Raw genomic sequence first — 16,115 nt, forward strand, 5'->3', positions numbered from 1 at the left:
GTTAAAACATACAAATGAATTACTTAAGAAAAATAGGCAGTGTCTAACTCTACATACAAGCAAGATATAAACACAACAGCATTTCCCCACTGTGGTCTCTCAGCAAATGTATTTTAGGAAAAATATTTTTTTTTTAAAGTAAATAAACTAAAAAGGCTTATAATAAATTGGAAAAAGATAAGAACATGGTGATGGAATTTGTTTGATGAAGTTTTCAGTTACATGCAATTATAGCAAAATATTTATTTCATAAATAGATGTGCATCCTTTCCAGAACACTTTCAAGCTTATGATAATTATAGAAAATATACAAATATGACACGTTACCTGCTTTCCTCTTGTATCTTCTAATAATGAAGTAGGAAACAATATACAATATCGCAAACAAGAGAAAACAGATCTGAAAGAGAAAGTTTCACAGTTGAAACAACGATTTCTGAAAATTGTTAGAATGGAACAATTTTTTTTAAAAAAATGCCTTTATAAAATAAAGGTAGTCCTCGACTTATGACCACAATTGAGCCAGAATTTATGTTGCTAAGTGAGACATTTGTTAAGTGAATTTTACTCCGTTACCTTTCTTGCAACAGTTGTCAAGTGAACTACTGTAACTATTAAGGTAAGAACATGGTTATTAAGTGAATATGGCTTCCCCATTGACTTTACTTGTGAGAAAGTCAGAATAGGTGATCACATGACCCCAGGACACTGTAACCATCATAAATAAGTTTGATCACAAGGTCATTGGGATGCTGCAATGATCTTAAGTGTGAAAAATGGTCATAAATCACTTTTGTAATCGTAATTATAACTTTGAACGATCGCTTAATGAACTATTGTAAGTCGAGGACTTCCTGTACAATGAAGTAGAATTTGTTTATCTGATCTTGTTTGCTGTCCAGTTGATTAAAGTGACAGATTTAACATTCTGCAGAAAGGACTTGGGCCTATGTACGGCTCTCTTACCAACTGTGCGAGGCAGGTGTGGGGCTGCCCCTGGTCATCTTTGGCGCTTGCCTCGTTTGTGACGGATGAGGAGGCACAACCACTGATACTTTAACCACCTTACTTTTAAACTATTCCAATTAACTTTACATGGAAGTGCACATAAAGAAGTTACAAGCAATCGGAAATACAGCAGCACAATCTGTTATAGACGCATCTCAGTACAACCAAGTAACACCAAAGACAGGTTTCAATGGTTTCAATTCTGAGTGTGAGTGGGCTCTTCCAGTAAAAATGCATTACTTTTTCTGCATGGACATTTAATAGTATTACTTTAAAAGTATTATTTTTTTCATTAATGCTTTTCATGCTGGCTGAGAATTAGTTTCAGTTTCAGAACCACTGAATGATTATCAGGTTCAGAAGAGTTATCCTTTATATTCTAGCTTTGCTAAGGCAACTGCATCTTGACATGATAAAAAATTATTTTAAAATGCACTGGCTTTCACTGCTGAAATAGTCCAAATTGTTTCATGAATAACTTAATATCTGATATATAAAAACTAGCTCTCTATTTGAATTGTATAATTCCATTAAAAGAGGTACGAGATGTTTCTCTAGATATACATTTCTATGTACTTTACTACATGCTTTGCAGACAAGAACATGTTAGCCAGTTGTTTCATATTAATCCATATTATAAGTTGGATTGACTCATCCATCATGCAGACAAGGTCTGGGTTCTATGAATCTAAACAAAGAAGATATGATGACAAATAGCATGAGATATATTCAAAATGTACATAATTGCCTTTTTATTGATTTTTAATTTGATATTCTTAGCAAATTAAATGCCACCATATTGCTAGTTTATAGTTTTTTAATTTTGTATTTTATATGCTTTTATTCTATGTTTACATTCAGATTGTATTTTTAAATGTATTTTATTATAAATCATCCAGAGAGGTTCAGATATTAGGCAGTTTAAATGTTTTAATAAAAGCTGGATTTGCTGTAACATTACATGCACTAATACTATACACATAATACTATAGAAGCCCCAACTATACTTGGGAATTCATTTAAAAATTGTCATAAAAGTGGCTTAACTAGGATTAATCGTATTGTTTTAGTACGTAATAGTGTAATGCATGTAATTTAATGTAATAACTATAGTTATAATAAAAGTAATTCTACAATTGCAAAAAAAAAATTGCATATTAATTGGATTTATACAGCATCTTAAGCCATAATGTACTTTGCTTAGTTTCTGCTATTTGCTTCTCAGCTTTAATGTTTGTAAACCAAATTGTGTAAACCAGGGCAAGACAGTGATTTTAATTTATTCCATGTCTGTTTGCTCTGTTCCATCCTAGTAGACAGTGATTAAACCAAGTGAGTTTAAAAGTTTGCAGCATGTCCAATGCATAACACTTTATTTATTTTGAAGAAAAAATTGCTAAATTCAAGAAAGGGGAGGTTAAAAAAAATGTTATCTGCATCCTGTTTTGTACCATGGAATATATTACTGTTAGGAAGGAGAGCTGACAAGTGTGCTGTCCCAGCCAGTCTATGGGAATTGGATAGTTGCTTAAGAATTGTGAGCTGTCCCCTTAAGGGAATGCATCATGGTAAATGTAGTTAAAGGTATTCTGGGAAATGTAGTTCATCTCACGTGGCCACATCTGTAATCCTGATCGGTCACTGAACTGATCCTTGATGGGTTGAGTTTTCCTATTCTTTGTCTGAACTCTCTACCACATGGCATCTTCCTTCTATCGCTACGAGATAGGTTAGGAGATAACCATATTTCACATACAAGGCAGATATACAAAGGATTGGTCATTAAAGAACTTCGTTATAAATGTGAGTTATGAAGATACCTGATGTACCAATAAATGAACTTTGTTATGGAAGCTTTGTTGAGTTATCTATCTGCATCTGCACAACTATGAATCTAGCTGTGCAAGAGGCAGAACAACAAGACTCAAAAGAAATGTTTCTTCCATTTTGAAAGTAAAGGACAATCTCAACCCAACAAAATTTCAGGAACAATTATTCAAACTAAAGGTTTGAATTGGAAGTTGGATGCCAAGCTGCACATTCTCTTTAACTCAATGCCCCTTGCAGTTATTGATTTGGAGATACATGTGAACTCAACAAAGACTACAACTTTCCCCTAAAACTAGTTCTGACAACTACCACTGCCTTAGCATCATTACACATAACTGGTTCTTGGGCTACCTAAACAGAAAGCCTATTCTAGACACAAATAGGAAATAAAGCTAAGTTTCTTCACCACTGGCCCTACTCCTGGAATCATGAGGGAAGTATGAAGTATGTCTTCCAGTTTATCGAGCTATTTTGCTGAAAGATAAGATAATCTCTATCATTAATAAAACTCTTATATAGAATCATGTTCTTCTATTGGGAAGCATTTATAAATTGCTATTGAGACATGAACAGAGATGGAACAAATTAAAAACTAGATGATAAATTGGATGCAAAATTTCAAAAAAATAGTGGAATAATGGGAAAAGTTATGGGGAAAAAATTCACTCAAAAGGAATAATCTGATGGAAATTTGATATAAAATATTTTACAGATGGTATGTAAAACCACCAATTATTACCAAGATGGGCAAATAATGTACCAATAGATGTTGAAAATGCCCCAATAAAAAGGAATATTTTATCACATGCAGTCATTCAAAACAAAGACACACTCATGCCCTAGTCACTACCTGACTGGATTATTGTAATGTGCTCAATATGGGGAGCCCTTGAAGAATATTCAGAAACTTCACCTGGTACAAAATGCAGTGGCATGGACAGCTATGTGTAGTTCTAGAACAAACTATGTTACGCCTCCACCCCAAGAGTTCAATTGATTGCCAGTTTGCTTCTGAGTCCAATTCAAGGTGCGGGTTTTAACCTTTAAAACTCTTCATGGCATAGGACTAGGTTATCTGAAGAATCACCTTATCCCAACTACATCTACTCATCCCATCTTATCTGGCATGACAGGCATGCTGTGGGTCCCACCTGCCAGGTAAAAACACAATGAGCCCAAGGAATAGACCTTTTCTAGCAAGGTATCCCTTTATGGAATATTATCCCTTGTGAAGTGTTAACTTCTCAATTCCTACTTATTTTCCAGAACTCCCTCAAGACCTAGCTACATCATCAGGCCTAGAGGTCTTGAGGTGGCTCCTTTGCTGGTCTAATCTCTTACGTGTTTTTAGTTCAACACTATTGTTTCTGACATGTTTTATTTTCTGTTATACTCTCTCCAGAGTAGCTTCCTGTGAGATGGGTGGCCATATGAATTTAAGAAATAAATAAATATATTAAAAGGAAATTCATAAAATGTTGAAAATAAAATTTTAACTGAAACCACAAATATTGAGAACAATTCTAGAAAGAATAAATGGAAAGTATTATAGCTTCAAAGACAGTTTGGTCTAGTAGTTAAGGCAACAGGCTAGAAACCAGGAGACTAAGAGCACTAGGCCCACCGTAGGTATGAAAGACGACAGCTTAGTGAGTTTTGGCCAGTCACTCTCTTTCAGCCCAACCCACCTCACAGAGCTGTTGTCGTGGGGGGGAGAAACGAGTATTAAATATGTTCAACACTGATAGCAAAAGAATGAATCTGGAAAAATATTAGAAAAGTAAAACTGTTGAAGATACAAGATCGAGAGACCAAAATTGATGAATATTTCACCACGGCAAAACTGACAGTGTATACTCATAATAGAAGTTTGACTAAATTCAAGCAGGAATGATTCCCCTTTATAGAAAACATTACATAGCAAAGTAGATTTATACAATTGAAATACAATTTCTATGAAGAGTTAACAGACTAATTAAAAACAATAGTGAAATCATTTAAATACATATAAACAAAGATTTCCTATGTTTAATATTAAATATTAAAAGCACAGCATAAATGTTTAAGTATTGGTTAGTAATTGTGAAAAGAAGAATGGAAAAGGAGAGAATGTAATAGAGTTGTCGAAGTCTAGAATGTCCTACATGATTCAGTTTTCACAGTTTCAGTCACAAATTGACTTCCGTGGCCCTTACTTTATCCTTAAGTGGTCAGTAGAGGGGGGGAGGCATAATGAGCCTATCGTCCCTATTGTATTTTTATTCTCTTATTCTTGTTTTCTTTTTGTTTGACAAATTCCAATAAATAAATAAAATAAATATCTCATCAAATTCTCCTTCACAATATTCTGCATTCTGTATTTTTACTTTTTAATGTTTGTAGAGGTAGTTCTAGATTTACAACCAGTTACAACAACTCAAATAAAGTTATTTACAACCCATCCTTGAAGTTACAATTGCTATATCACCTCTGCAGTCATACGATCCCATTTCAGATACTTAGCAACTGACTCACATTTACAACTGGTTGCAACGTTCAATGGTCATGTGATCACATTTTGCTATTTTTGCCAAAAGTCATAAAATTGAATCTAGTAACATGATGACATATGATTATAATAACTTATGAACTAATTATTTAGCTGACTCTTCATGTATATAAATATAAAAACAGAAGGGGATATACAGTAATAAAAGTTGTATTTGGTAACAAAATGTACATATGAATTTCTGCTTTTATGTTTCATTGAAAAACTAAAAGCTACAGTATTAGTACAATATCACATAAACTAAACTCACAGATAAGAATTAGCCACACATAGCCATAAAATAGTAAGACTGAAGATTAATTATAGAATACATAAAAGATGCAATATCAAAGTGCCCTTTCAATTTTTTAATGGGAACATAAGTACATCAAGACAAATGACATCATTACAAAAGCCTAAAATTTCCTGTCTCCATCTACTGCATTACAATTTATATTATAAGATCTAAGAGTATTAAAAAAGAAATTATTCGTTTTAACATTCTTAAATCCTGTATAAAAATAGACAAATATTCTGCAAAGTAGAATAAGGATTTTAATCATAATGTCCCTATGTGCCTTTAGCATGAGAAAGCGGGGGAAGCAGCCAAAAGGGCAATTATATAGAATAGAATAGAATAGAATAGAATAGAATAGAATAGAATAGAATAGAACAGAACAGAACAGAACAGAAAAGTGTGTTGAGGGAATTCTTTGTTTAGCAGAGTGATGGCGTTCAGGGAAAAACTGTCCTTCTGTCTAGTTGTTCTGGTTAGTTAATCAGCTAATTAGTTAATTAGTCAATCAACTATTTTAGTGTGATTTAATCCTCATAATAAGACAGTGATGTAAATAGTGAAGAGGAAACTGATTTCACATACATTCTATAAAAAAACGTATCGAATAAGGTATAGACTAGTCAATCCCCCCAAAGTCCAAAGTTCAGTTTTCTAAATTCCTTAGCTTTCATTTGAAGAAAAAAATGTTTTCAGAAAAAAGTCTTGCTAGAAATAAGGTCCTCAGAAATAAAAACGGACATATTCTCAGCTCCTATTAATTAATATAACAGGAAGTGATTAGCAGACTTTGACTATTCACTAAAAAACTATGCACAGCTGGATCTGATTAGCCTTGGATGGGAGACCACAGAAAATCTCAGGACTACAGGCTAGATTGAGAAATAAAACAATTCCAGAAAAATAAACAGTGACAGATCACTTGTGTATTGCTGCCAAATATTACATGATAATATTTATGTATAACCAGAAATGAAGCTTGACTTGAAAGATATTTTAATCTCTAAATGGCAGGAAATGCAAGGCAATTCAAGGCTATCTTAAGAAGAAGAAAAACTCTTCAAAGCAAACCATCAAAAAGAATTAACATTTAAAAGAATAACAGAATAACAGAGTTGGAAGGGACCTTGGAGGTCTTCTAGTCCAACCCCCTGCTCAGATAGGAAAACCCAAACTATTTTAGACAAAGGTTGTCCAATCTCTTCTTTAAAAACTTCCAGTGTTGGAGCATTCACGACTTCTGGAGGCAGGTTGTTCCACTAATTAATTGTTCTCACTGTCAGGAAATTTCTCCTTAGTTCTATAGTTTGCTTCACTCCTTGACTAGTTTCCATCCATTGCTTCTTGTCCTGCCTCAGATCGACCCCCTTTTCATAATCATCAAACAAATGTTTTATCTTATTCTATATTTTTATTCTGCCTTCTGTATTTCTACTCTTCAATATTTTACATGGGTAAACAAATAAACAAATAACAAGATTTGCTATATGAAACCACAGACCTTACAAATATATTTCATGTGCTTCTAGCAGTGGTGAGATTCCACAATTTTTCCTACCAGTTCTGTGGGCGTGGCTTGGTGGGCGTGGCAGGGGAAGGATACTGTAAAATCTCCATTCCCTCCTCACTCCTGGGGGAAGATTACTGCAAAAACCCCATTGCCTCCTCACTCCTGGGGGTAGGATATTGCAAAATCCCATTCCCTCCCCACCTCACTAACCTGCTTTCCAGCTCCATTCTCCTGTGCAGGGCAACCAAAGAAGACCCAGCCGATCAGCTGTGACTCGATGGGAGGCAGAGAATAGATGGGGGCGGGGCCAGTCAGAGGTCGGATTTGCCGGTTCTCTGAACTATTCAAATGTCCGCTACCGATTCTCCAGAACTAGTCAGAACCTGCTGAATACCACCCCTGGCTTCTAGCCTGAAAGGTAAGCTTGAAATATAAATAAAAAAATGATTGGACATGGCTGGAAAACTTGTTATCAATCAATAACTTAAAAACAATAAAAGTGTTGTAAGATTATAAGAAATGTGCTATATATTTCTTTCCAGTTAAGAGAGCGTTTAACCAAGTCACATGAACAATAAAATTAATTTCCCAAATCATTGTGGAATGAAAATGATGCAGTTGTATGAAGCTGGGGTAATAATCACAAAACTCCTTCATTTTATCATGCTTCATATTTCTAGTAAGAAAATATTAACGACAACAAAACGCTCTTCAGTTCAGATTCAGTCTTAGAAGAAAATGGCTAGTTGTTAATAACTTATACGTTGATTTGGATATCTAGTCTGCACAACAGAACTGCATCAACCCTGGCAATGGGATTTATGAAATGGCAAAACGTTGATCTTCCACAAGTCCTGATATGTTATCTCATTTTTTATTTTTATAGTTTTTTGTTACTTTATAATATGGCATACAAAGAGAATACAAAAGTAAATATTAGGGAAGCTAGAGAAGAGAAAAAGGAAATGGACAGTGGGGGAAAGTAAGGAGAAAAGAAAAAAAGGCATTGACTTCAGATTCCTTTGGTGCAGTAAAATAAGGCATTAACATCTAACTCAACTTTTTACTTTTACACAATAAAACTAGCCATTTCTATAACAAATTTATCTAGTGGATAAAACCCAAAATCAATGGTTCATTTTTTCCACCTCAAGCACAAGGTCCAGAAGCAGTTTCCAGGTAGAAATAAAGGAATTTGCATTTTTTTTCTTTAATCAAAACAGTCAATCTAGCCATCTCTGCTAATGCCATCAGTTTTTGCAGCCATTCATCCATTGTGGGGATTGAGGTGACCTTCCATTTCTATGCATAAAGTACATAAGGTAAACTTGCTGCCGTCAACATAGATAATGTGAGAGTTCCAAATTTTTTTCCAAGTCTGTTCTCCATTAAACCCAAAAGAAAAGTCTCTATTTTTCTTTCTATATTCACTTTTAAGAATTTTAAGAAAGTCCTACTATGTCAGGGGTCTCCAACCTTGGCAACTTTAAGACTTGTGGACTTCAACTCCCAGAGATCTGACTGAAAAACTCTGGGAGTTGAATGAAGTCCACAAGTCTTAAAGTTGCTGAGGTTGGAGACTTCTGACCTATGTTACCTCATGATTGGGGAAGGGAGTGACCATAGGAGGGATGAGGGAAGAATGTTGGGAATGCATGATAACACTATAACTCAGCAGTCACCTTTGGGCCAGTCACTCCTTCTCTCTCAGCTCAAACCCTCTGACAGGGTTGATGTTCTGGGGAAAATAAGAAGAGGAAAGAGTATGAGATACGATTCCCCACCTTGAGTTGTTTGTAAAAAAATTAATAAAGGCAAGGTAGAAATAAACAAATAAAAATAAATACTATCTGCCCAGTTAAAATGAATAGGCTCCAAAATTGGGCAGCTGTGCTATAGGAAGGATTTTCGACTATAGCATCAGGAATTGCTCAGGAACTTCATGGTCAATGGACTAGAGGAATAGTGGAGTGAAATCAAAGTTGTTAAGGATGAATCTGTAGAAAAACTTGCCAAAGACTAAGAAACAGAAAACAAACTTATATGCCAGAACAAGAGTGGAAATTGCTGAGAAGAGAAACAAAAGCCAACAAAAATAAAGATCTCAGGAAGGAACTTAACAAATTTCAGACAGCTGTTAGAGAAGATTACAATATCTATAGTAGCACTGATGTTGGAAACAAACTTTAATTTAAAAAAAGTCTTCCAAAAGATCTAAAAACTCAATTCCTACCTCAAATTGTTTGGCTATAAGAAACTACTAGGCCAATAGTAACCGATTCTAAAACAATTCAACAAATATGGAAAGAGTATTCTGAAATTCTCTATAGCAGGTATGTCAATTTCAGCACTCCATTACCAATTGGAAAGTTATTGGAATTGATGGCATATCCACAGAAAAATGGTAAGCAGCAGAATAATCTATAAAGATTTTAAACCAACTATACCAGACTATCTGAAGAATAACAGTCCTCAACAGATTGAAAGAAATCAGTCCATATATATTAGCACCAAAGAAAGAAGACACTACAGAATATGCAAACAACAATACTGTGCAATATCCTTAATTTCACTAGATAATAGAATGATGCCTAAGATCAATTTACATAAATTAAAGCTCTGTGCGGAAAGGAAGATGCCAGATGTTAAAGCTGGTTTTAGGAAAGGCCAAGGAACAAAATATATTATTGCAGAAGCACAATGGATGATTGAGAAAGTCAAAGAATACTCAAAAGAAGTGAATGTCTGTTTTATTATTATGAAAAGGCCTTTGATTGCATCAACCATATCAAGCCATACAATATAGGAATCCTGGAACATCTCATGCAAAATCTATACAGATACAAGGAAATCATAGTCTGGGCAGATCATGGTGAAACAGACTGGCTCCAGCTTGGCTAAGAAGTGAGACATAGCTATAAATATGGTTGCCTAACTCTCCCCAAATTTATTCGGAATATATTGAGGGAAGCCAGATTAGAACAAAATGACTGTGTTTTTAAAACTGAGGAACAAACACATAGTAATTTCTGCTGTAGTGATGATGCTATTCTGATAACTTGCAAATGAACTGCAAGCTCTAGTAATAAGTCGGGGGGGGAAAAAAATTGGACTGCAATTAAATAAAAAGATCAAACCAATGATAACAGGTAGAGCAACCCAGCCTTGAAATTGACAGTGAAGACAGTGAAATGGCAGGTAGCTTTTGCCTTTTAGAATTGATTTACCAACAGTAAAGGAACCAGCAATCAAGAAATGCACTGCAGACTAGCACTTTAGCCTCAAAGGCCTTGGAAAAGATATTCATGTGTGTCCAAATCTACAAAGATCAAAATTGTGCAAGGAAGTTTATCTTCTGACACTGTAAAAAAGTGAAAGTTAGATTTTAAAGACGCAAGATAGAAACAATATTGACACTTTTTGATTTTGGTTGTGGAGAAGGCCCCTGAAAATATCATGAAAACTGACAAGCGGATCAGTGAAAAAAATCAATTCAGAGTTACCATTCATGCCACAAATGATTGTGTTCAAGTTTGCATCTTGAGGACATATAATACAAAGTTATCCAGCTCCAGAGAAGTCTAGAATGCTAAAATAGAAGGAAAGAGAACAGGAGACCAACCAACAGTAAAGAGGGTGGACTCAAGTGCAACAGCAAAGGGTACACTATTGGAAGAATACCTAAAAGCTAGGTTGGAGTCAGATCATTCTGGAGATTATAGCAGGTAATAAGTAAAGAATACATTTAAAGGAACTACCTAATAGGAGCAGTAGCACAGTCTACTAAATACAAAATCACAGTGACTTTATATATTAAGGTAAATAAAAAGTGAAAGTACTATTTGTTCATACTTCCTCTTTTTTCCTCACTTGGTGTTTCACCTAATGGGAGATGCATAGCTACAGCTGAATACAGGCTATATACTGACTTGTCCACTAGAAAGCAGTAGGTTCATCCTTTTGACTTAATAAGATATGGCCAAAAAAGACATGAACATGAATTAGAAAAATCTCAAATAGCTGTTTAAAAGCTTATATAATCCACTATGTACTGTATGCACTGTGAAACAATGCAAAGTTGGATAACACAAACCAGTCAGAATAATTCACTATAACATTACAAGGAAAAACTCAATATACATAGGAATTAAGAGACTGATTTACAGCATATATTGTACCAGGAAGATCGGACAAATTATGCACATTTGCAATTGATGGTCATATCATTGAGTGTAGTATAAAAGTAGTCCTCATTGAATGAACACTCTCAACAAACGTTCAAAGTTGTTATGATGCTAAATGAGGGGGACTTAGGACAGGTCCTCACAGTTGTGGACAGTGCACTCTCCCACAATCACATTATTATGTTTTGGGCACTTGGCAAATAGCTCACAATTTGGACAGTTGCAATATACCATTATCACATAATCATCCTATTTGACCTTCACTGAAAAATTTTGACAAGCAAAGTCAATGGGGAAGCTAAAAGGAAGTAGCAAATGACCGCAGGATGCTGCCAGATACAAGATTCACCTAATGACAGCAGCTGAAACTGTTGCAACTGTACGTTGGTGTAGTCACAACATAGAATTTTATCATTGTGTTACTTAGCAACAGAGTTGTCATCCCTAATTACCATTGTTAAGTGAGAACTGCTTGTAATGATTAACATATGGGATTATTAAAATTCAGGAAGCTAGTAAAAGCTAATGTACAATGTTACAGGTAACATATACTTTTACAAATAACTATAATAAAAAGAAAAGTGGATTTCATCTATATTTCTCTTTTGGATAAAAAGTGAAATATGAAAGATAATATAATAGCAATAGCACTTAGACTTATATACCGCTTCACAGTGCTTTTAAAGCCCTTTAAGCAGTTTAGAATCAGCATATTGCCCTCAGCAATCTGGGTGCGACCTTAGAAGGATGAAAGTCTGAGTCAACCTTGAGCCGGTGGGACTTGAACTGCCAAACTGCTGGCAGTTGGTCGTCAGCAGAAGTAGGCTGCAATACTGCATTCTAACCACTGCGCCACCACAGCTCTTATAATGCTATGAAACTAATGAAATACATAATATGGAAACAAAAAGTCACATTTAATCATTGTGCCAGTAGGAGAATGAGTGGACTATTACTTCGATAGAATTAAGTTAAATGATTGTCTGAAATTCATCAAATCAGTATGACTTAATGTTATAAAGCAGTTTAACACCAAGATGAAAAAAAAACAGCTATTAAATTAAGCCAGAATTCAAGCCAAGCTTTTCAGGAACAAATTTTAACTAACAAGGTACAGGAAGAGTGTCTTATCTGCAATTGTCCTGCCCTTTGGAATGCCCTTTCCAAAAATGAGGTCCTTCAGAAGTTTGAATACCTGGCTTTGATTAATTGTTTGGGGCTCACAGAGAAGTAGGCTACCTTTGGGTTGGCCGGTGCCTAGAAGCCCTTCCTTCGCTTTTTTCATTTTAATTATTACACTCCTATTTTAACTGTCCCCTACAAAAGTATGGTCTTTATATGATTTTCAGCTTTTCATTGTACACTATCCAGAGTTGCTTGGTGCGATGGGCTGTCACTAAATTTGATAAACAAAATAAAAATAAACAGTTACACATATATAATTTTTTAATCTGGCATAACACGGCAATATAATATCTGGTAATCTTTATTCCCCATTCCTGGTACTATATAGATTTCCCATGTTTACAATTTTTTAAAGATGTTTATCCCACCTTTATTACTTTATAAGTAATTTAAGGCTGCAAACATATAGCATGCACCACATAATTTTGATGTAAGAGTTCAAAGGACTCCATTATATCTATCACATTTGATATGTACAACAAACATATCTAAGTATGTCACTTGAGGCAAAAGTATAATTACATTTATGTTTGTGAGCCAAATTGTTTATCAATAGTAAAATTAACTGAAATTCATTTCCCATGGTGCCTGTTGTCTTACATCTAGTGGAAATACATTAAGTATTCAACTTACAACCATTCATTTAGTGACCACTCAAAGTTACAATGGCATTGAAAAAAATGACTTATGGCCATTTTTCATACTTACCACCTGTGCAGCATCCATTTTACTTTATCAAAATTTGGATGCCTGGCAACTGGCATGTATCTATGACCGAGGTCATGTAATCGTTTGTGATCTTCTGATAAGCATAGTCAATGGATAAGCCAGTTTCACTTAACCCTGTTATTCACCACCCAATGATTCCTTAACTGTGCTGTGAAAAGTCATAAAATGGGACAAAACCTGCTTAACAACTGTTTTGCTTCACAACAGAAACGTTGCGCTCACTTGCAGTTATAATTCGAAGGAATAGCTGTACGATGCTAACTGGGTTGGGAGGATTGCAATCCTCCACTCTAAATTCTACCTGCTTCAATTGCGAAGGTGTGAAACTACTGAACTCTATATTGTTTTGATTGCTTCTCTTCCCCAAAAACCACGTTTCCTGGGACTCAAAAAGAGCATGGAAATGAATTTCTTGACCTGCAGAAGGTAGAAGTGGCAACTTGTAATCACATTTATTTTATTGTCAAGCAGAAACAAAAACAGAAATACAAAAAAAAAAAAACAATGACAGGGATATTAGGCACGTTTTCAGGGCACTTATGCACTTATCAAATAAGAAGTGAGGTCCTCGGAAGTCCATTTGTGACTAAAACTGTGAAAATTTGTAGCTGAAACAATTGAATCGGATGGAGCATTCCAGACCTTGGCAACTCTATTACAAAAATCGTTTTTGTTTTTGTTTTACCATCAAGTTTAGAACGATTCACATGGAGTTTAAAATGATTGTTCGCCCACCTTATTGTTTTTACCTACAGGTAAAAACATTGCCACGTACAATTTTGTACACAATACCTATTCCTTTGCGTTTGCCTTCATAACCAACACACCAGGGGGGAAAAAACATTGCATTATTAACTGCCAGGGTAAAAACAAAAAGAAGCCATAAACGTTTTGCACAAGTGGTGAACCTGTTTTCTTAAAGGGCGGGGAGGGGAAAAGGAAAGAAAGTGCCTTTAGAGGCGGGAAGACCCAAAACCAAAAAAAAAAAAAAAAGAGCCCCGTGTGATTTGCAAGAAAGGGGCTCCTGAGGCGCCCGCTCGCCCACCCACCCCACGCGAGCAGGCCGTGGCTTCAGGTGGACCGCAGCCCCCGCCTCAGCCGGGGACAAGCGGCGGAACGGGTATCTGGAGCAGCATCAGCCGTGAAGCAGAAAGCGGCCCGCCGTACCGGGCGGCTACGCACCGTGTATTCCCGCACTTGGCTGTGGAAGTTCTGCTCGCGGATAGTCACTTCGTCCGCGTCCATCCTGTCATAGCCCCCGCCGGGAAGCCTCCTCCAGTAATGGCCGCCGCTGCCCCCGCGCCTCCTGCCTCCCAGGCGGCAAGCGAAGGACCATGGCCGGTGGGCAACGCCTGGCGCTCGGGACCCTCCTCAGGCCGGGGAGGGTGGGGAAAGCTCGGGCGCAACGCGCCACTCGCGGCGCCGGCAACGACAACAACCGTGGCGGCAGCAGCAGCAGCAGCAGCACGGGTCCTCACGTCCCACCCCGCCCCCTTCTCCTCGCGCGGGGCGTGTCAGTCAGCCTCTTAAGAAGAGCGGCCTGACGGGGGGGAGTGCGCCTGCGCAAATCTTGATAAGCGTTAGTGGTGTCGGCGGTGCGAGGGCTCGGCACGCTCGAAGGCGGGGAGGAATCGATGTTCGTTGTGGGCGGGGCTGGGATAAACCAGAGGCGGGGCTTCAGTGCTCGGCGGGGCACCGAAAATCGCTCTCTTAAAGTCCATTCTGGCTTTCTTTTTTTCTTTTTTTTGGATGAGCCAGTAGGAAGGAAAGTCCGCCCTGCTGGCTGTAGGGAAAAAATACCTGATACTTCAACTCCCAGAATTCCTGAGCTAACATGAATGGAGAAGGAATTCTGGGAGTTGAAGTCCACAAGTCTTAAAGCTGTCAAGTTTAAAGAGCCTTGTGGTATATTGAAGATAAAATTTATGAGTTGGGGATTGGGATAAGCCAAAAGCAGACAACATTTGTTATCTATTTGTGAATTTATAAGCCTCTTCAGTCAAGGCTGCTCTGAAGTGGACCAACAAAGAGCAACAACTGTAGACAATGCCAAAAGTAGCATAGAGTACTGCAGCATAAAAAAAGCACAGGTTGCGTGTGGACTCTGCTTACCAGGAGCTGTGCAAATCCAGACACAGGGAACTAATGTTAATTGTTTACTCCTTGACTTACAACAGTTCATTTAGTAACCATTTGTAGTTTCAGCTGTCCTGAAAAAAAGTGACATGGCCATTTTTCACACTTATGACTGTGGCACCATGATCACATGATCAAAATTCAGATGCTTAACAAGGGACTCATATTTATGAGGGTTGCCGAGTCCCGGGGTCATATAATGTAACCATCTTTTGAAACCTGCTGACAAGCAATGTCAGTGGGATTTAACAACTGTGTTTTAATTTAACAACGACAATGATTCGTTTAACAATGTGACAAAAAATATCATAAAGTGGAGCAAAACTCCATCAATTTCTCACTCGGCAATATTAATTTGGGGCTCAGTTGTGGTTGCGAGTTGGCTGTATTTGTGGTATTGCTCATTATAATATGCGTAGGTTGATTTGTACCATGCACAGCCTGTAAAATTGTTCCTCAGCTAGGAGTCGTCTTTGGTAATGATGAGGTGCAGTTTTGTGGACAATACACACAAAACACTATGTTTGTAGGGGACTGGAGGCTAAAACATACAACGAACGGTTGCAGAAACTGGGCCTGGCTAGTCTAGTAAAAAGAAGGGCCAGGGGACACACGATAGCGGTCTTCCAATATCTGAGGGGCTGTCACAGAGAGGAAGGGGTCAAGCTATTTTCTAAAGCACCTGTAGGCCAGACAAGGAATAATGGATGG

At 36.9% G+C, this 16,115-nt stretch overlaps 1 protein-coding gene across 6 annotated transcripts in view; it reads right to left on the bottom strand.

The window, feature by feature from the left end:
• Positions 1 to 14,768, bottom strand: part of LMBR1 (limb development membrane protein 1) — a 64,235-nt gene extending 49,467 nt beyond the window's left edge. For 4 of the 6 annotated variants that reach the window (XM_087916862.1, XM_087916860.1, XM_026718319.2 and 1 more), the window contains exons 1-2: positions 14,451 to 14,768; positions 328 to 400 (exon numbers count right to left, since the gene is read on the bottom strand). In XM_087916862.1, coding sequence (XP_087772988.1) covers positions 328 to 400; positions 14,451 to 14,513 — 136 coding nt within the window. In that variant the 5' untranslated portion in view covers positions 14,514 to 14,768. The remainder of the gene's footprint in view (positions 1 to 327; positions 401 to 14,450) is intronic. The other 2 variants (XM_087916864.1, XM_087916863.1) reach the window with 1 other exon arrangement.
• Between the last annotated feature and the right edge of the window lie 1,347 nt (positions 14,769 to 16,115).

Source organism: Pseudonaja textilis, chromosome Z, assembly GCF_049901715.1.
Source record: "Pseudonaja textilis isolate UNSWEBS1 chromosome Z, rPseTex1.2, whole genome shotgun sequence".
Lineage (NCBI taxonomy): Eukaryota > Metazoa > Chordata > Lepidosauria > Squamata > Elapidae > Pseudonaja > Pseudonaja textilis.